The 21983-nt window shown below is 39.1% G+C and overlaps 1 protein-coding gene and 1 pseudogene across 4 annotated transcripts in view; one reads left to right on the forward strand and one right to left on the reverse strand.

The window, feature by feature from the left end:
• The window catches only part of FKBP15 (FKBP prolyl isomerase family member 15), a 56504-nt gene that overhangs the window by 26544 nt on the left and 7977 nt on the right, over positions 1 to 21983 (reverse strand). For all 4 annotated transcript variants that reach the window (XM_086683740.1, XM_086683739.1, XM_086683738.1 and 1 more), the window contains exons 3-11: positions 15286 to 15370; positions 14768 to 14837; positions 10738 to 10812; positions 10311 to 10409; positions 7373 to 7522; positions 6530 to 6598; positions 4395 to 4541; positions 1992 to 2134; positions 1169 to 1226 (exon numbers count right to left, since the gene is read on the reverse strand). In XM_086683740.1, coding sequence (XP_086539866.1) covers positions 1169 to 1226; positions 1992 to 2134; positions 4395 to 4541; positions 6530 to 6598; positions 7373 to 7522; positions 10311 to 10409; positions 10738 to 10812; positions 14768 to 14837; positions 15286 to 15370 — 896 coding nt within the window. The remainder of the gene's footprint in view (positions 1 to 1168; positions 1227 to 1991; positions 2135 to 4394; positions 4542 to 6529; positions 6599 to 7372; positions 7523 to 10310; positions 10410 to 10737; positions 10813 to 14767; positions 14838 to 15285; positions 15371 to 21983) is intronic.
• LOC112851582 (U4 spliceosomal RNA) lies at positions 6991 to 7112 on the forward strand (annotated as a pseudogene).

Below are 21983 nucleotides of genomic sequence, written 5' to 3' on the forward strand. Positions count from 1 at the left end.
TTCTGTCTCCTTCATTCTCTGCCCCTCCCCACTTGTGGCCTGTCTCTCTCTCAAAAATAAATAAATGTAAAAAGAAAAAACAAACAAAAAAAAACAACTGTAAAAGACAAAAGAAAATTTTTAAAAAGTTTGAAGACCAAGTGTCTACTGGAAGTTACTAAAGCTTAGAAACGGTGACAACAATAGCTCTGCCTAGAAAGTACCAGAGAACCCACACTAAATAATTTTCGTGACCGTTTGAATATCTGAGGTTATCATTGTTTTTCAATTTTCTTAATTCTCTGGCTTCAAGTTTTGGGGTTCTGGAGATCACTCGTTATACATACCAAATCAATTATTTGTTTCATAATTCCTGCTTTGGGCTGATTATAAACAAGTAAACCAGGGCTAGAGAGAAATTAATCATCAGTTTCACTCCCCGCAATTATCTTGTTTCCCAGCATGGAGGCGAAGGCCCCAGGGCTTTCATCTCATCCTCATGCGGCAAACTCAGATGCCTTCACCGACCAGGCAGGGCAGCAGTCAAGAACAGTGTTCGTGCTCCCAAAGGCTTTCAAATCCAAATTCTACTACAACCGTATGCTAGTCTTCTCATCTTGCAGTCAGAGAAACACAGAGGCCCAGTGACTGCCTCAAAGTCAACTAGTTGGTGAATTAATGCAGGATTCGTCTAAGACAATGAAAGCGTGAAGCCACACAGTGTTAGCAGTAATCATGATAATAACAAGAGCTAATGTTAAGTGAATGCTTACAGTATGCCATACACAATGCTAACACCTCCACAGACATTATTTTATTTAAACTTCATAAAAATCTCTTAAGTATAAAGTGAAGGCATACTTTATGTAGGCTCTGAGCTTAGTGCTTTACAAACAGATCACAAGAACCCTTTAAAGGAACTATGAGAATTATATCCACTTTAATAATGAAGAAGCTGAGGACCAGAAGTTAGATAATTTTCTCAAGGCCACAAGTTTACCAGAATAAAGATCTGAACACAGGTCTGTCCTTGTAGAAGCCCAAGCTAATTTATACTAATTTCCAAGGAAGGGGAAATTAATAAAATAGTGAACTTTTTTTTTTTTTTTTTTTTTTGGTCTATCCTACCCTAGGCACATGAAACCTTTTCAGCAGACTTGGGGTGAGGGAGACAGACTTGCATACTCACTGTATTTACTGTCAGCTGTTCATTGAGGGAGTTAGATTTGATACGAAGAGCCGGCTCCCTGAAAGTAACACATATGCTAAGATAAAAAAAAAAATCCCAAATCCATAATCTTAAGTCTCAATCATGCTGGATAAGCAAACTGTTTTTGAAAACATTTGTCAATTCACTTGCTGTGAAAGAGAATTTTAATCATTCTTCGGTTTGTACAATCTCTGAAAGTTGGTGAAAATGACTAATTTTCCATTCAAATTTTTTTGATTATTTCCATTTTTTTCCCCTTGAGTATGTGCTTTATGTTTATGCCTTTTACCCAGTTTTCTTCCAGGGTCTGGCAGGTATTCATATACATGAGTTAATGGTTTAAAAGACTGTGAGTATTAATCAATTCTTTGTCAGAAAAATCTTCAAGCAAATATTTTCCCCACTTCCCTCATCTCATTTTTTCCCAATTATTTAAAACTATTTTAGGGGCGCCTGGGTGGCTCAGTCGGTTAAGCGGCCGACTTCGGCTCAGGTCACGATCTCGCGGTCCGTGGGTTCGAGCCCCGCGTCGGGCTCTGGGCTGATGGCTCAGAGCCTGGAGCCTGCTTCCGATTCTGTGTCTCCCTCTCTCTCTGCCCCTCCCCCGTTCATGCTCTGTCTCTCTCTGTCTCAAAAATAAATAAAATGTTAAAAAAAAAATTTTTTTTTTAAAGTATAAAAAAATAAATAAATAAAAAATAAATAAAATTATTTTAGTTTGCAACTACACCTTATTTCTTAACCCCTCTACGGATTGCTTCTATGGACAATAAAAAAGCATGATACAACTTCAGGATCTTACCCTGATTTGAAAGGCACCGACGTAGGTGGTGATACAACAGGGTCAGCAGAGAGGCTGTCCGCACCTGGTATGGGAGAAGGGGCGGCAGAATCGCGGGAGCTAACGCTGTGCCCATCAGAGCCAGAATCTCTGGCAAACTTGACCTGGGAAGAGATCAACCACAGGTGGAACAGGCTACAAAAAAAGAGATCCTGCCTTCTCTGCCCTCCTTTCTTTTACTTATTCTTCACTACACAAGTCATTACCTGTTCCCTTGTAGCAAATCAGAAAATGTAGATAAGCCAATCATCATCATCATCCGTAATCCAACCACGACACAATAACACTGCTAGAGTCTGTGCAGTGTTTCACATCTATGTGTTTGTGTATTTTTTACAAAAAAGGGACCATATTGTTTTGAAACCTGCTTTGCTCACTCAGTAATACATTTCCATGTTACTAAATTACCAATCTACAACATCATTTTTAACTACTGAAGAGTATGTCTAACTTCAAGGGTCATACCCCATACCTGCTATTATCTACAGGAAAAAGTCTCTAAAAGACTATGGAAACCGAAGTCTTAAATATGTTGCTACAAAATTTATTTCACCAATTCCTAGTTGTTAGACATCCAGTTCATTTCTAATTTCCCTGTCACATCATAAACAATACTTCTATGAATGAGTTTTTATCTATATCTTTGCACATAATCTTTCCCAAAGTATAAATTCCCAGAAGTTAAACAGTTGGAGAAAAGGTATGTTCATTTTTAAGGCTTTTGGTATACACCACTACATTTCACACCACAAAGGGTGAACTCCTCTCTCTCTACTCCACAAGTAGTGTGTAATGTTCTCTTGATGCTCATCACACTGGGTATTATCATTCTGTATCAGCCTGGTCAATTTAATAAGCATGTCAATTTGTAATTCATTGATTATTAGTAATATAGAGTTTTTTTTTCTTATGGTTACAAAATGCCAGTCTTAATGGATTCAAATTGGTTTGCTATCTTTTTTTTTTAAATGTTTATTTATTTTTGAGACAGAGACTGAGAGAGACACAGAGTGTGAGCGGGGAAGGGACAGAGAGAGAGGGAGACACAGAATCCAAAGCAGACACCAGGCTCCGAGCTGTTAGCACAGAGTCCGACGTGGGGCTTGAAATCACGAACTGTGAGATCATGACCTGGGCCGAAGTCAGACGCTTAACCAAACTGAGCCACACAGGTGCCCTGGTTTGTTATCCAAGACCAATCATGACTTCCTCAAAGTCAAAGGAAAACTCAGAATATAAAAGCTGTGGAAAAGGCAGCTCAAAGCACATCAGTAAAAGAAGGCTGGAATGACTCAGCAGAGATAAAGGGTTCAATTAGGAAAGTCCTTGAGAAGAAAAGCATATCATTGGTTGCAGCAGAAAGAACAGCCACAGTGAAGATAATCATAATTTTTATTTTCTATATTATATTTTATAGTCACAAACACTAGCACACCTAACAAACACAATGTAAAAGCAAACAAGGTCCTTTTTTTTTTTTTTTTTTTGGAGGGGAGCATTAATTTATTTAACCACAATTTGTTACAAATTTTATTGTAGAAATTCTACATATTCACGACAAAAATTTTGGAGGATGTACAAAAGAAAAGTTTCTGAACTCCATTTCCATTCCCCAGAAAAAGTCACTTTTAATCATTTTTTTTAACATTCCAGAAATTTCCTATGAAGACATGGGCAATATACATGTATCTATCTGTATAGATACAGACATACATATGTACATGTGTATGACTGTGTATATACATTTTTATATATGTTTGTTCATAAATATTTTATATATTTACATACACATGCATACACGAGATCATACTATCTATACTAATTTGCAACTTGCTTTTTTTCACTTAACAACAGATTTTGCATATTCTGTAAGAAATGCATAAAAGTCCACTCCATGAAAAACCATAACTTACCAGTTGCTTAATGATGGATATTTAAGTTATTTCCAGTTTTTACTATTACAAACAACATGGCAGAGAGAGGAAGCTAAGTATCTCTATCTATGTACAGATATCTTTGCATTATTATGTAAACATAGAGACAAAATAAATTAAATTTGTAGCCATGGAAATACTAAAGCAAAAATCACGTACATTGGATAGGAACCACTATTTCACAGACAGAGTAAAAAAGTTAGTGTAGAGAACTGACTTGTTCAGTCACTACCTCTTCTAGACTCAACAGAGCACCAGGAAGGACATAAACCTTGGTCTTTAGATTCCAAAGCTGTAGCTCTTTCCAACTATACCATTTCTTTAAAAAATAAAATAAAAAGTCTTTGAACTTGTTTTTCAAACACATTTATTCATTTTACTTAATGGCAAAAAGGACTCATCAAACACAAAACAGCACAATTTCACTCACCCGCCTCATCTCCACCTCGTACACCAGGATTGAGTCTGGCGACTGAGTCCATCCGGTTACCCCTTCAGAGCCGGCAGCACAGGCTGGAGGGATGACAAGCAACCGCTTCCCTCCTTTTTTCATGCCCAGCATCCCATCCTCCCAGGCCTTCAGGAATCAGACAAGAGGAAAAGCTTATCAGACACAAGCCTTCTCATAAGACAAAATGAAGTGCTGGGATTAGGATCCTCTCATCCACACTTTCAGATTTGGACCTCTAAAGATCCTAGAGAGAGATCAACTATTCCCCTTGCCACCCCGCCCCTCACAGGTTATAAGAATATCTAGAGGGGCGCCTGGGTGGCGCAGTCAGTTAAGCGTCCGACTTCAGCCAGGTCACGATCTCGCGGTCCGGGAGTTCGAGCCCCGCGTCGGGCTCTGGGCTGATGGCTCAGAGCCTGGAGCCTGTTTCCGATTCTGTGTCTCCCTCTCTCTCTGCCCCTCCCCCGTTCATGCTCTGTCTCTCTCTGTCCCAAAAATGTATAAAACGTTGAAAAAAAAAAATTAAAAAAAAAAAAAAAAGAATATCTAGAATACTGCTTCTATTCACTTGTAAAAGCCAGCATATTTGGGGCTAGATGAAATATGCTTATCTCAGATAATGAGAGAAACTGGAGGAGAGAATGGTATTAAAAGAGAAATAATTTGCAACTATGTGGATGGCACTAGAGGGTATTATGCTAAGCGAAATTAGTCAGTCAGAGAAAGACAAATATATGACTTCACTCATATGAGGACTTTAAGATACAAAGAGATGAAGGAAGCAAAAATAATATAAAAACAGGGAGGGGGACAAAACAGAAGAGACTCATAAATATGGAGAACAAACTGAGGGTTGCTAGAGGGGTTGTGGGAGGGGAATGGGCTGAATGGGTAAGGGGCATTAAGGAATCTACTCCTGAAATCATTGTTGCACTATATGCTAACTAACTTGGATGTAAAGTAAAAAATAAATAAATTTTAAAAAAGAGAGAAATAAAAGCTATCATTCATTAAACACATTTTCCAAGTACTCTGGTAACTGCTTTAGTTGGACTGTGTTGTTTAATCCCTAAAATAACCTCATAAGGTTAGAAGCATTATCCCCATTTTACAGATAAGAAAACTGAGGCTTACGGAGGCTTAAGTAACTAACCCTGGATCAAATTATTAGTGAATTGTTAAGCCAAGATGTAACACTAGATCTATCTAGCTTTAAAGGTCAGGCCTTAACTCCTATGATCTATAAGAAAGTCTCCAAAAGATTCTAAGAAAAGGAGTGATAAACAAAGCTATGAAGAAAACCGAAAACCTTTTTGTCACTGGAGTGGCAATGAGTACTTTTACCAATGAGTACTTTGTAACACCTCAACATTCCTGACACAATGATAGCCCACATTTGTAAACTACTCTGAATTTTATAAAACACTTGCACAGTTGGTAAAGAAAAACTTCACAGTATGAACCCAAGTCCTCAGACTCCAATCCCAGTGTTCTGCCTGCTATATCATAGCTGCTCACAATGATTGGAAAATGCTGATTCAAAGCATCTCAGACAGATAAAAATCACCCATTATGATACAATTCTAGAAGAAACAGTTTCACTTCTCTCCCTATGAGGCTACAAGAAAGACTTAATAATTTCCTCACAGTAACACAATGAAAAAGAAACAGTAGGAACTAAAGAAATGTCCCCATCTTCGCCTGAGTGGCTCAGCTGGTTAAGCATCCGACTTCCGTTCAGGTCATGATCTCATAGTTCATGAGTTCGAGCCCCGCGATAGGCTCTGTGGTGACAGCACGGAGCCTGGAATCTGCTTTGGATTCTGTGTCTCCCTCTCTCTGCCCCTCGCCAGCTCATACTCTGTCTCTCTCTCTCAAAATAAACATTAAAAAAAAAAAAAATTGTTAAAAAAAAAATGTCCCCATCTTCAATGTATTCTCATAGGTTAAATTTTCCCATGTAGTTTTCCAGATAACGTGGAACTTATTTTTCCTACTTTTTAACCACACCTTTCTGGACTCAATGCACCCAGGCTAGAAATTTCACAAATTTAATCTAAATTAAGCCCACTGAAACTAATACAGTCATACAAAGAACACAGTTAACACTGTACCTTGATGACTTTTCCTGATCCTAATTTCAGGCGAAGCAGCTTATCTTTGTTAGCAGTAGAATCCAAAACCTGCAATTTGATCAAAGTAAATGAGGTCAGCCAATTTCTAAATAAATAAATAAATAAATAAATAAATAAATAAATAAATAAATAAATAATGTGATAGTCAATATAGATCAGCACAGTATTCCTGGAATAAGGAATGTCAAATATACTGGGCAGGGGCGGGGGGGGGGGGGTAGGGAGTTCTTAAAAGACCCAAAAAGAAGGGACCACATCATGGCTAAATTGGGACTTGAATGTTCATTTTTTTTTACTTAGTCTAAAGTTCTTTCTATCACATCATACTGCTTTTGAGAGCTTAATGATATTAAAACACAAAAGTCCATTATATTTCCAGTATCTATTACACACAAAAAAACAAAGAAACAATTGTTAGGAAAGTCTAAAAAGAAGTTTTAAGCTTTGTGCAGTTGGCAGTATCATAGCCAATGAGGTTTATCTGAGGTGTGATTATTGCTAATACAAGTTTTAAGACCTAATCCCATCAGAATAAATTCAAGTTTGAAACCAGTATAGAAGGACAAAGACATACACACAAACCATTACCAAAAATGTAACTTAGGGGGAAACTGGTTTCCATTCTAAATAGATGAGACCAGGTGGCACCGAACATATTGAACATATTAGCATTTCATGACTATACACCAAAAGCAGTCAGAGCAGGGTCCCTGAAAGATTTCTATTTGCCAAGAGCAGCAATTCACAGCAGTAATGCTTTACATATGAAGAGCCCTCATGCTATTTCAGTTACAAAAGCACTTGCAGGCTACATTTCCTTACCTGGCCCAGCACATGATTCTGCAAGAGCCAGCTGGTATAGGCCACTTCCAAAGAATCTCCAACTTCTACAGCAGGGCCCTCCACTACAACGAGGTCCTGGCAGAGCACTGCATCTAGGGAGGGGGTGCTATTGCACTTGGCAATGCACACCTGTGAGACGAAATCAAAGCAGCATAAACTTAGTTCGAGCTCAGGAAATATTATCGTTAATGCTCTTTTCTAAACAGTGCTGTCCACTAACAAAACTGATTATGTGTTTAGGAATAAACCACTCTGAAGTCAGTAATCCTGCCAGGAATCAAAGTGCTTAAGAGTAAGGCTTTGGAGTCAGACTGTCTGGGTACAGATCTGGGCAACTGCCACTTAATAACTTATGGCCTCAGCCAAATAACTTAACTTCTGTGAACCTTATTTCATACAGGTTATTTTGTAAAATGGAGATAAAAACTCTGCAGTTAAGTTATACAACTTAGTTAATACAAATACAGTATTTGTATCTGTAGTTACTATCTGTAGTTGTGTCTGGAGTATCTGTAGTTAATACAAACACAGCACTTGGCACAGTGCCTGGCAAAGAATAGTAAGTACACAAAAAGCATTAGCTAGCATTACTCTGATGATTTTACTATTTCAGTGTTCAGGAACCTAGGAAAGAAAGGAGGGCTTCTAAAACACTTTCAAAAGGCATTTCTAAAGACAAACTAGAAAAAAGGCCATTTACAAAATCATGCTGCATTCCCAGAATTTGCATCTTCACTACTTACAGATTTAGTCATATTATCTTAGCACAAATCTTAGACAAAAGAGTCAGACACATCTTCATGAATAATTATGGTCATTTTAAAACATGATACACATGAAAAATTTGCTACTCATTTTCTTAAAAGAAAGGTTTTATGGGGTACCTGGGTAGCTCAGTCAATTAAGCATCCGACTTTTGATCTTGGCTCAGGTCATAATCTCATGGTTGGTGAGTTTGAGCCTTGCATCAGGCTCTGCACTGTTAGTGCTGAGCCTGCTTGGGATTCTCTCTCTCTCCCTCTGCCCCTCCCTGCTCACTCAGTCTCTCTCTCTCTCTCTCAAAATAAATAAATAGAGTTAAAAAACAAGATTTCATAATTGCAATCAATTACAATGAGACATTTTTTACCAAGCAAACCAGACTAAAAGAAAAAGGTGATTTCTAAATGTTGGCAAAGGTACAGTGAGAGAACAGATATGAATGTGAAATATTATAATCTCTCTGAAAAGCAGTATGCCAAATTGTCTATAGAACCAAAAAATATTTGGACTCTTTGACACAATCTTCCACATCTAGAAATCTAGCGCAAGTAAATAATCAGGAAAAAAAAAAGACACAGACTTATATACAACAATGCTTGCTACAGTATCATGTCAGACTGAAAACAACCTAAATGTCTAAAAGTAAGGGAATGGTTAAATAAATTCAAGAACATTCATACTATGCAGCTTTCAACAATGTTTCCAAATAACTTTTCATGAGGTGGGGAAAAACGCATTATACATTGTTAAAAAAAATAAGCAAGGGGCGCCTGGGTGGCGCAGTCGGTTAAGCGTCTGACTTCAGCCAGGTCACGATCTCGCGGTCCGTGAGCTCGAGCCCCGCGTCAGGCTCTGGGCTGCTGGCTCGGAGCCTGGAGCCTGTTTCCGATTCTGTGTCTCCCTCTCTCTCTGCCCCTCCCCCGTTCATGCTCTGTCTCTCTCTGTCCCAAAAAAAAAAAAAAAAAAAAAAAGTTGAAAAAAAAAATAAGCAAAATATTGAACTCTTAAAGGAGTATGCCTATTTACATATATTACCCATAGAAAAAGGGAAACAGGGGCCTGGGTGGCTCAATCTGTTAAGCTTCTGACTTAGTTTCAGCTCAGGTCATGATCTCATGGTTCGTGAGTTTGAGCCCCGCATTGGGCTCCGTGCTGGCAGTGCAGAAACTGCTTGGGATTCCCTCTCTCCCTGCCCTTCCCTCCCTCACGCTCTCTCTCTCAAAATAAATAAATAAACTTAAAAATAAATAAATAAGGGGCGCCTGGGTGGCTCAGTCAGTTAAGCATCTGACTTCAGCTCAGGTCATGATCTCACAGTTCATGGCTTTGAGCCCCACATCAGGCTCATGTCAGCTGACAGCTGAGAGCCTGCTTCGGATTCTGTGTCTGCCTCTCTCTCTGCCCCTTCCCATTTGCACTCTCTCAAAAAGAAATTAAAATGGTAAAAAAAAAAAACCCTTATAAATAAATACATAATTTTTTTTTTAAGAAAAAAGAAATCTAACATATTAATAGTGGCTCCTTCGGGCACTAAGATTTCAAGTGATTTTTTTAAAAATGCTTTTCTAAATTTTCTACAAGGATCATATAACATTATAAAAGTTCTTTTGAAACACTATTTTTGAGGGGCGCCTGGGTGGCGCAGTCGGTTAAGCGTCCGACTTCAGCCAGGTCACGATCTCACGGTCCGGGAGTTCGAGCCCCGCGTCAGGCTCTGGGCTGATGGCTCAGAGCCTGGAGCCTGTTTCCGATTCTGTGTCTCCCTCTCTCTCTGCCCCTCCCCCGTTCATGCTCTGTCTCTCTCTGTCCCAAAAATAAATAAACGTTGAAAAAAAAAAAATTTTAAAAAAAGAAACACTATTTTTGAAAGATAGTTTTATTTATCCCTTAAAATAATTTATAAAGTGAAAAATGTTTGAAAGAAGTTTGCATTAAGCCTTTTTGCTCTGAAAGTCACATTTTCAAGCAATTTCAATAAACATTCCTATTACTTCTCTGAGCCACAATAAGCTCAAGTGACAAATTTAGTGGGTTTTTTTTTTATGCTTGTCACTAACAACACATAGCAGATTATAAGTTTTCCATATAGTTTCCTAAATCAAGAGAAATCCAAACTAGTGTTTGGCTTTTCCCAGTAAGAATAAGATGGTTTTACCTGTTTATTGAACTCCACAGCAGCCTTTTCCGACTCAAACATGATGGACCAGTTTTGTCTCTGGTCATCATAAAAGGTGCTATAGTTATTGGGCCGAACCTGGGGAAAGGAGAGATACTAGGATAACCCAACCACAGGTAGCGCAGTGCATCATCTGACTGCCTAAACTCATTGAGAAGGGCCTTGACTGAAGTGGACCCAAAGAGACATAGGGAACTTTCTTCTTCCCTCCTGCCCTCCACCAACCATCCTTGGTCCATTTCCCAGAAGGCAGGCAAGAGACTTTTTTGACAGGCTCTGTTAAGACATCCACACAGACGTCCAGGGGCTGAAATAGTAGATCTAATTCCTACCAGGTACGCACAGACCAATCTCTCCTATAAACCCTTCCCAAAGGAGCTAATGATTCCAACATGGGAAGTCTTACCATGAGCTCAAAGTTCAGATGAATCCTGGCAACAGTAACTGGCTGTTGTTGACTGATATAAAGAAGAATCCTATACTGTATTCAAGTAAAGATAGGCAGAAAAAAAATAGAACAGAAGTTAAAAGGCAATACAAAATCAGCAGTAAGATGTCAGGGGCTGTGCTTCAAAGAGGCATGAAACTCAAAACTCAGTTGATTGCTGAAAGCTTCGATTTTAAATTATATCCATTTTAATTGCTTCTCATTTTGGCCTTATTCTTTTACTGTAATTAGCAATGTCTTTATTTTGTCGGTGTTTCCATTGGTATGAGGGGTGACAAGAGATCTACAAATGGCCAACAGGTGCATAGAAAGATGCTCCACATCATTAGTCATTAGGGAGATGCAAATTAAAACCACAAAAAAGTACCACTTCACACCAACTAGAATGGCCATTTTTTTTAATTTTTTTTCAACATTTACTTATTTTTGGGACAGAGAGAGACAGAGCATGAACGGGGGAGGGGCAGAGAGAGAGGGAGACACAGAATCGGAAACAGGCTCCAGGCTCTGAGCCATCAGCCCAGAGCCTGACGCGGGGCTCGAACTCCCGGACCGCGAGATCGTGACCTGGCTGAAGTCGGATGCTTAACCGACTGCGCCACCCAGGCGCCCCAAGAATGGCCATTTTTAAAAAAGGAAAAATAATGAAACAGTGGCAAGGTATTGGAGAAATTGGAACCCTCACATACTGCTTGTGAAAATGTAAAACAGTACAGTTGCTGTGGAAACAGTCTGGCAGCTCCTCAAAAAGCTAAACAGAATCACCATAAGACACAGCAATTTCACCTTTAGCGCATCCCCCAAAGAGCTGAAAATAGATAATCACCAATGTTTACTGTACCATTATTCATGACAGTTGAAAGGGAGAAAGTACCAAAAATGTCGATCAACTGATGAATGGATAAACAAAATGTGTTACCTACATACAACGGAATATTATCCAGCCCTGAAAAGGCATGAAATTCTGATAACATGCTACAACACGGATAAATCTTGAGAACATTACACTAATTGAAATAAGCCAGACATAAAAGGACAAATGACAAATATTGTATGATTCCACTTATATGAAATATCTAGAATAGACAAATTCATAGAGACAATGTAAATTAGAGGGATGCCAGGTTGGCTCAGTTAAGTGTCCGACTCTTGGTTTAAGCTTAGGTCATGATCTCACAGTTTGTGAGATCAAGCCCGTCAGGCTCTGCACTGACAGCACAGAGCATGCTTGGGATTCTCTCTCTCTCTCTCTCTCTCTCTCTGCCTCTCCCTCTTCCTCCCTCTCTCTTAAAATAAATAAGTATTAAAAAAAGGAAAAGATTAAAGATTACCAGGGGATATGGGAAGGGAGAATGGGAAGTTTGTTTAAAGGTGACAGAGTTTTTTGTTTGGAGTAATGAAAAAGTGGAAATAGACAGTGGTGAACACTGCTCAGTATCATGAATGTACTTAATGCTATTGAACTGTGCACTTAAAAATGGTTAAAACGGCAAATATTTTCTTTTTTAATTTTTATAATTTTATTTATTTTCACAGAGAGAAAGACAGAGCGAGCAGGGGAGGGGCAGACAGAGAGAGAGAGAGAGAGAATTCCAAGCAGGCTCCACTCTCAGCACAGAGCCTGACATGGGGTTGGAACCCACAAACTGCGAGTTCATGACCTGAGCCAAAACCAAGGGTCAGACACTTAACTGAGACTGAGCCACCCAGGTGCTCCTGAAAATATTTCGTTTCATTTATATTTACCACCCCCCCCCCCACATACACACAAAATCATAGTTAAGCAAATAATTACAATTCAATTCCAGAGGGGAGGGAAGAACTTGGGGGCTCACATACAATCTGGTACCAGAAAGTACTTTCCTTATCCTATGTTAGGCAGATAGAGTGAGGGGCTGATCACCTCAATCCAATCCAATTATAGGCTGAACTGGTTAGGGAAGATTCATAGATTTATCAAGAGTTGATCTACCTCTGGGTTGTCTCTATCTCAAGCATTATCTTCCCTGACTTTTGATTAAGAACCTAGAAGGTCTCTGACTCCTTGGTCCTGAAAGTTCTGCCCATCAGACATTCTGAGCTGGGTTCTCCTCCCCCTTAAGTTCAAAATCTAGCAAATGTATTGAGATGAAAGTTGTTGCTTGCTGCTTATTACAGGTACTCCCCCTACAGTAGGACTTTATCTCCTATGCACCACAAGATGACAGAAGTTTCCCTCTGCCTTTCTGGCACAGCCCCTGGACTTCCACGTCACCCCAGAGTTCTGCAAATGTCCCATGGGGAAAAACTAATCTTGTGTTTGGAGCTCCTCTAGCTTCTGGCAGTATCTCTTTCCCCAAGAGGTCTCTCTGATTGGGCCATACCTGATGCTTGGTCCACCCCTAGGCACATCAGCAAAAGAACCAAGAGAAGGAAATACTTGGCTCATAGGCTTTTCCCTGTTTGAAATTTTAGTTCCTCTAGTCCACATCTTTTCTAGAGCTCTCCAGTGAATTTTAAAATATAATATTTGCAATTTATCTGCTTTTTTACAATTGTTGCAGTGGGAATTGCTGCTTGCCATAACCTACTGCATCTTATCGGGGCTGAAGGCTGGTGGAGTCTCAATACCAGATTTTTAAAATCCAATGGCAACTCCTAATGAATTAATACATCTGGATAATAATCATGGATGGTTACTACATAACCAAATCAGGGATAGTTAGACACTATGTACCTCTGGATGAGAGAATGAAAGATTTAAGGGACATGGTAGCCAACTACAATGTATGGACCTTATTAGATCCTGATTAAAACAAACTAAAAAAAAAAAAAGAGAGAGAGAATCAGGTAAATCTGAACACTAGCTGGTAGTGAATGAGATCAAAAAATTATTGTGGGTTTTTTTAGGTGATAATTGAATAATGGTTATGTTAGGAAAAAGATCTTGGGATATATACTAAAGTATTTACAGGTAAAATTGTATGCTGGAGATGTAGTCAAAATAAGACTAAGAAGAAGGAAGACAGGCTGGAATTAAGATGAACTAAGAAGAGGGGAGCATGAGTGGCTCAGTCAGTTGAGTGTCTGACTCTTGGTTTCCGCTCAGGTCATGATCTCATGGTTGTGACACTGTCCATGGAGCCTGCTTGGTATTCTCTCTCTCCCTGTGCCCCGTCCTAGCATGCGCTCTTTCTCTCTCTCAAGATAAATAAATAAACATAAAAAAAAAGAAAACGATGGAACAAGATTAATAACTGTTAGAACCTAGTAATGGGTTTCTGGGGGTTCATTATTCTAGTCCCACGATTTTTATGTGGGTTTCCAAATTTCCAGTTAGACTTTTTTGTTTGTTTTTAATACAAATGAGTGTTGTCTATTACATTAGTTACCTGAACAGGCCATCTTATCTAGGTCTCTGAGTGTCTCAGGAGCATGGCCCTTAGTTCACTGGACCTCTGAAATTCCATAATTTCTTAGGCTGCTCTCACCAACGTTTAAAATGTTCTGGAGCAGAACTTGAAGCTAGAGACAACCCACACAAGGAAATCAAGTCTCGGGGCTGCTAGCCATATCTTCTTTTTGATCCAAACCAATAGTATTCTGTGTGATCAACTACCCAACTCATTGTCAAACTTTCAAAGGATAAACACCAGTCATTAATTCAGGTGTAAAGACAGAATGCTCTAAGTAGAACACTAAGTGTTGTTCATTACCTAACAAAGGATTGTCCTTAGTAAATGGTTTACTCTAAAACTCTCCAAAGTCTTAAGCTAGTTCCTAACACAAAGGTCAAACTTAAAAGACTGAATGGTTGCTTTGTTTTAATGCACAATAGTAAGCAAGACAGGACTATAACTATTACTATGTACCTTGTATTAAAAATTCACATTCAATACAAACAAACAATCATTCTAATCCTCTGATACGTGAGACACTGGGCAAGCGTAGGTACAAACCAGCTCAACAGTATGATCTGGGACACCTGAAAACACACAAGAGTTCTCACCTCTCTGGCTGCGTGGTTCCCCAGGACTGCAGCACCAAACTTGCCCTGCTTTACATACTGACCATTTGTGCTAGAGAAGCAAGAAAAATAACAGGTATTACTAATAATTCTTTAAACTCAGCTTTCTCTTCTGCCATGTAGAAGTGGGGAATCTAGTCATTCAGTCTCAAGAAGACAACACAGGTGAGCAGTTCGTAATTTAAAGCTCTTCTACAACTTCTTTACTCTCTAAATATCTATTCATAATATCTCAGTGAAGTGGCTTTCTTTCAGCACTTAAGAAGGCAGTTGTTGAGGGTACAAGCACTTCTTAGTACACAAGGTATACAAGATAACGGCTTTTCAGGGTTTTACATACCGAATTCTCGAACTGAAATGTTCAAAAGCATTACTGATACTTTGCCTGTGGAAGGACTGTGCAGCCTAACTGCAGTTTATTTCACAATGAACAGAGGCTTATTGAGAAAAGATGGGCACCTAACCCCAACTGCAGAGAGCACTCCTTCTCAGCTACTTACTATCGATACGCATGGACTGCTGTTGCAACCAATAGGGTGGAAGTGCCTGTTGTACCGGGTGCTGGTTTTGGTGTTGCCGGATTTCCTGAAGATGAAGAAAAAAACAAAAGATGTCATTCATGTCTTTGCTGAAACTGATTTTAACCACTAAAGCGGCTTCAAAATTCTTGTTTACATTTTACAGTTAAGTGGTACAGTGCTTTCTTGACCATTAGCCTTATCTGATCTGCAAAACAACCCTATGACCTCATCTGGGGATGAGGACACTGAGGCTCTAAGCACCCCAGTGTCTTACACAATGATAGCAGCAAGCCTAGGACTAGAATCCAGGACTCTGCCTCCACTCCAAACACAGCAAGGTCCTATCCCATCTACTTTCTTTTCTCCAATATTTGGCCAGCTATAATAAGCATAAATAAAGTTATTTCTCCTGCCCTTATTTTGGGGTAGAAAATTTATGATGATATTCAGGTCATATCCATTACTTAACTTTTGCAGGGTACAGGGTAACATTAGTGTTTTAAAACAGTATATTTAGGGGTGCCTGGGTGACTCAGTCGGTTAAGCATCTGACTTCAGCTCAGGTCATGATCACATAGTTTGTGAGTTCAAGCCCAGCGTTGGACTCTGTGCTGACACCTCAGAGCCTGAAGCCTGCTTCAGATTCTGTGTCTCACTCTTTCCCTGCCCCTCCTCTGCTCACGCTCGGTCTCTCAAAAATAAACATTAAAAAAATTTTTTTAAATAAAACAGTATATTAAGAGAAAATTGCATATTTACACTCACCACATAAATGTGGGGAGAACACTGGGAAAGACAAGAAACCAAGAACTTACTTTCAAAAGTATCCTTGCTTGATTTCTTTCTTTCTTTTTGTATTGTTAAAAAGATGGCAAGCTTAAAATGGAGTCACTTATGCTAAAGCCCCAGGGCACCAAACGGAGACTAACTCATAGTTTTGGCTCTCCCTGAAACGGAATCTTAAACCAGTTTATCAGGAATTCCCAGCTCAGCACAAGTCAGACAATCTGCATAATAGACCCCTGCCACCCACTAAAGGAAAGTAATCCTGCAATAGCGATCTTGCTTTTTTGCCTCCTGTAACTTCCTCGTTCCTACTTCCTTCTCTCCGTAAGAGTCCTTTTTCTTCAGCTCCTCAGAGCTCTTTTCTATCTGCTAGATTGGAGGCTGCCCAATTTATGAATCACTGAATAAAGTCAGGAAGATCTTTAAAATTTATTCAGTTGAATTTTGTTTTTTAACAATATTGACACCTTTTTTTCTGATTATAGAATGCATGTACTCTGTAATATGCAAAACTTGGCAAATACAGAAATGGAAAAAGAAGATAAAAATGACCTGTAGTCTCACCAGTTAAAAATAAAAGTTCATAATTTGATGTATTTATTCCTAGTTCCTTTTTCAAGACAGTTTTTCTATATTTTTTTAAACAAAATTAATACTCCAATTTGACAATCTCCTTTTCTTACTTAGTATTAGTATTTCTTTTAAAGCATTCTCCAAAACAAAGATAAAATAATCCTAAAAATACTTTTTGGTGGTTACATAAAATACTACGTTATGACTCTACCAGAACCTATTCAATGTCTTATTAGTTGACATTTCTTTGGACTGTTTCCAATTTTCCTCTATTATAAATAATGCTATGGTGATCATCCTGAAAACACATTTTTGTATGTACCACTAATTACTTTCTTAGAACAAATTCTTACAACTGGAATTATGGAGTGAAGAAGTGTAAAACATTTAAAGGTTTGTTATGTCCTGCCCAAATGCCTTACTGCATCAGTTTACACCCCTACCAGCAGTGCGAATATGCCAGTTTTGCACCCCTGCTAACAAGAGGGGGCTGTTTTTTTTAAATCTTTACCAACGAAGCTGGGCAATAGAAAAAGGGAAATACCATGTCATTGTTGTTTGCATTTGCATTTATTGATTACAATGAAGCAGAGATGGAATATTTTCTATAGATTTGTAATGGTCATTTGTTTTGTTTAGATGAATTGCCACTTACATTGTTTGCTTACTGTCCTGTTATTCATGTTTTCCTTATTATTTTGTAAAAACCTACAACATAGTTGTTAATTCAACCACTACTGTCCAGTTGTATGTAACACTACAATAATATTTTTCTCTTGATAAGCTGTAAGAAAAAAAGTAACTAAGGTCAGAGGCAGGTTATTAGGACAAGTATGAAATGCTGAGAAAAATTACTGTCTGCCCAAGATCAGCCTAGCATCCTCCTTTAGGATAGAAGCTTAGTTCAGCTTCTCCCACAATACTCTTCTGGTTGTCTAATGCCCTGGAAAGGGAAGGTTGTTCACGGAGTTGCTAGAAGGTAAGTCAGGTGCTCACAATCGTGGGATCTTATTGGCTCAGCACTTCCTCCTCTCTGAAATCAGTACTGCAGATTCTTGACAAGGACTGACAAGGACTTTTAATATGTACTTTCAAATCTTTTTTTTTTTTTTTTTTTTGAGTAAAGTTTTCTTGAACTATAGTTTCTAAGGTCTGTTCTTTCCCCCCTTTTTTTCCTTCCTGTGTACACACACACACTCTCTCTCTCTCTCTCTCTACGTATTGGATCTTCTTTGCCATCTTTAATATTTATCACACTTTCTTTTGGAACATTTTTATCTCTCAAATTTTTTATTGTTTAAAAATGTCCTTCCGTTAACCTTCTGTTTCTCTTCAGGCATGATCTGCTCTTTGTATTCATTCTTGTGTTCCTGCTCGTTTAGCCTTCGTTTCTGAAATAATTCTTATGTCTCTAATTCTTGCCTGAGTCTTGTCACTTACTTCTGAGATTTTCTAATTCTCATTTCATGTCTTACATTACTTTCTTAAACAGGTGGTGGTAGTTTTTGAGAAACATTCTCACAGAATCTCTACAGCTCTCACTGTACGGATATTATTCTGTTTCTTGCTCTCTTCTTATAATTTTACATGGAGTTGGATTCTGCTAAGTTCCTACTGCTCATTTTAACGTGAAATCTGCTTTTCTGAATTTTTAGAAGGAGATAGGGTTCAAGTGGCTTTCCTAACTTCATAGAGCTCCCTCTTCTGTTGCTTTTGCAGAGTTAAAAAATATGGTGGCTCCCTCCTGAGACTTCCTGATTCTATTTCTATCCCTACTTTTATTTTTATTTATTTAAAAAATTTTTTAATTTTATTATTTTAATTTACAACCAAATTAGTTAGCATATAGTGCAACAATGATTTCAGTAGATTCCTTAGTGCTCCTTACCCGTTTAGCCCATCCCCACCCCACAACCCCTCCAGTAACCCTCAGTTTGTTCTCCATATTTATGAGTCTCTTCTGTTTTGTCCCCCTCCCTGTTTTTATATTTTTGTTTCCCTTCCCTTATGTTCACCTGTTTTGTCTCTTAAAGTCCTCATATGAGTGAAGTCATATGATATTTGTCTTTCTCTGACTAATGTCGCTTAGCATAATACCCTCCAGTTCCATCCACGTAGTTGTAAATGGCAAGATTTCATTCTTTTTGATTGCCGAATAATACTCCATTGTGTATGTGTGTGTGTATATATATATATATATATATATACACCACATTTTCTTTTTTTTTTTTTTTTTATTTATTTATTTTTTTTTTTTAATTTTTTTTTTTGACGTTTATTTATTTTTGAGACAGAGAGAGACAGCATGAACAGGGGAGGGTCAGAGAGAGAGGGAGACACAGAATCTGAAACAGGCTCCAGGCTCTGAGCTGTCAGCACAGAGCCCGACGCGGGGCTCGAACTCACGGACCTCAAGATCATGACCTGAGCCGAAGTCGGATGCTTAACCGACTGAGCCACCCAGGCGCCCCGATACACCACATTTTCTTTATCCATTCGTCCATCAATGGACATTTGGGCTCTTTCCTTACTTTGGCTATTGTTGATAGTGCTGCTATAAACATCGGGGTGCATGTGTCCCTTCGAAACAGCATACCTGTATCCCTTGGATAAATACCTACTAGTGCAATTGCTGGGTTGAAGGGTAGTTCTATTTTTAGTTTTTTGGGGAACCTCCATACTGTTTTCCAGAGAGGCTGCACCAGCTTGCATTCCCACCAACAATTCAAAAGAGATCCTTTTTCTCCACATCCTTGCCAACATCTGTTGTTGCCTGAATTGTTAATGTTAGCCATTCTGACAGGTATCTCTTTGTGGTTTTGATTTGTATTTCCCTGATGATGAGTGATGTTGAGCATTTTTTCATGTGTCAGTTGGCCATCTGGATGTCTTCATTGGAGAAGTGTCTATTCATGTCTTTTGCCGATTTCTTCACTGGATTATTTGTTTTTTGCATGTCGGGTTTGATAAGTTCTTTACAGATTTTGGATACTAACCCTTTATCTAATATGTTGTTTGCAGATATCCTCTCCCATTCCATTGGTTGCCTTTTAGTTGTGCTGATTGTTTCCTTCGCCATGCAGAAGCTTTTTATTTTGATGAGGTCCTAATAGTTCATTTTTGCTTTTGTTTCCCTTGCCTCTGGAGACGTGTTGAGTAAGAAGTTGCCGTGACCAAGGTCAAAGAGGTTTTTGCCTACTTTCTCCTCGAGGATTTTGATGGCTTCCTGCGTTACATTTAGGTCTTTCATCCATTTTGAGTTTATTTTTGTGTATGTGTAAGAAAGTGGCCCAGGCATTCTTCTGCAAGTCGCTGTCCAATTTTCCCAGCACCACTTGCCGAAAAGACTGTCTTTATTCCATTGGATATTCTTTTCTTCTTTGTCAAAGATTAGTTGGCCATACATTTGTGGGTCCATTTCTGGGTTCTCTATTCTGTTCCATTGATCTGAGTGTCTGTTTTTGTGCCATATTATTTTTTAATTTGAGAGAGAGAGAGAGCACAAGTGGGGAGAGGGGCAGAGGAGGAAAGGGAGGGGGAGGGGAAGGGGGAGGGGGGAGAAAGAGAGGGAGAGGGAGATGGGGAGAGAGACAGACAGAAAATCTCAAGCAGGCTCCATGCTCAGTGTGGAGCCTGACTCAGGGCTCAATCTCACAACCCTGGGACATGACCTGAGTTGAAATCAAGAGTAGAAGGCTCAACCGAGTCACCCAGGTGCCTCATCCCTACACTTTTTTTTTTTTTCTAATTTTTTTTGGGGGGGTTATTTTTGAACAAGAGAGAGAGAGACAGAGCACGAGTGGGGAAGGAGCAGGGAGAAGAAGACACAGAATCTGAAGCAGGCTCTAGGCTCTGAGCTGTCAGGACTGAGTCTGATGCAGGGCTTGAATTCATTAACTGTGAGATCATGATCTGAGCCCAATGTGACCACTTCACCAAGTGAGCCACCCTGGCGCCCCACCCCATCCCTACTTTTATTTGGATCTTCTCTTCTTCACTTCTAATATATCCCTATCTTCTTCAATTTTAATTCCACTCCCAGAAGGTTCTTTTCAGTGTGGGGGCCTGTCCTGGAAGGCCACACTAGGGGGTGAGTTTCAAAAGTTCATAGGAGCAGGGCACCTGGCTGGCTCAGTTGGTAGAGACTGTGACTCTTGATCTCAGGGTCATGAGTTCAAGCCCCACGCTGGGCATGGAGCCTACTTCTAAAAAGAAAAAAAAAAAAAAATAGCTCATAGGAGTGAGACTACTCTAGCTCTTCCAGTCCCCGTTATCAACCCCTTGTACTTAGCCACAATTAGAGTGGGCAAAACGCCTTCCAGTTTCAGCTTGGCCTGCCATATTTTCCAAGAACATCTGGTGGCTACTTGGGGTTCTCCCATTTTCTGATGGAGATATCCCACCACTACCCTGTATGCTCCCACGCAAATGCTGATACTACACAGCCTTGTGGCTTGTCCAGACCTTCTTATATTTTGGGATATTCATGAAGATACCTTTTCAACAGGTGTTGTTGTAAATGTTATCCATAGGTTTGTCTTTTGTATCTGATGTTTTTACATTCAGATCTGAAGAGACTCAAGAACTGTATTGCAGCCACCTTCCCCACAAAGACTTCTTATACAAATATCCCTTGAACAGACAGGGTCTCCTGTCTTGCTACTTTATTTTTGTAAGTGCCTGCATATGACTCTGTAGGTAATTTTTAAGCTGAAATGCCTCTATAATTTCCCTTTAAAAGTGTAATTAGCTCATAGTTGTTGTTTTCTGATTAAAACAAAATCAAGTTACCTCATTGGGTGGGGACTGGGGTTGTTTATTTTAATCCACATCCATTAACTCAACCACTTTAAATTGAGTCAGAATCACACTGCTGATGAAGAGATATGCCAGAGGAAATGTAGAGGCATAGCCTACTAGAAATCTGGCCAGGTGATGGCTTGGAGAACAGGACCAGAAATCTACACCAAAGATTCTAAAAGTGACAGGTCAGATTTAGAGCAGAGGTCAACAAACATTTTCTGTACAGGGCCAAACAGTAAATAGTTTAGGCTTATGGGCCATATGATATCCGTTGCAATTCTTCAAAACCCTCAATATCCCAACAACATCCTCAGTGCCAGCATTGTGCCTAGTATGTAAAAGGCACTCAATACTTTCATCTTCATTCAGGAAACACTTAATTTAATGTCCCTTACCATCTGTTCTGCTTAGGGTTATTTCTATTGGTCCTTCATTCCTCTTCAGGTTCTTACTCAAAGAAAGCAAAGTATAGAGGAAGAGCTTTGGAGTGAATCAGGTTAGGGTTCAAATTTCAA

Source organism: Puma concolor, chromosome D4 (genome assembly GCF_028749965.1).
Source record: "Puma concolor isolate L17-30 chromosome D4, mPumCon1.1.hap2, whole genome shotgun sequence".
NCBI classification, from domain to species: Eukaryota; Metazoa; Chordata; class Mammalia; order Carnivora; family Felidae; genus Puma; species Puma concolor.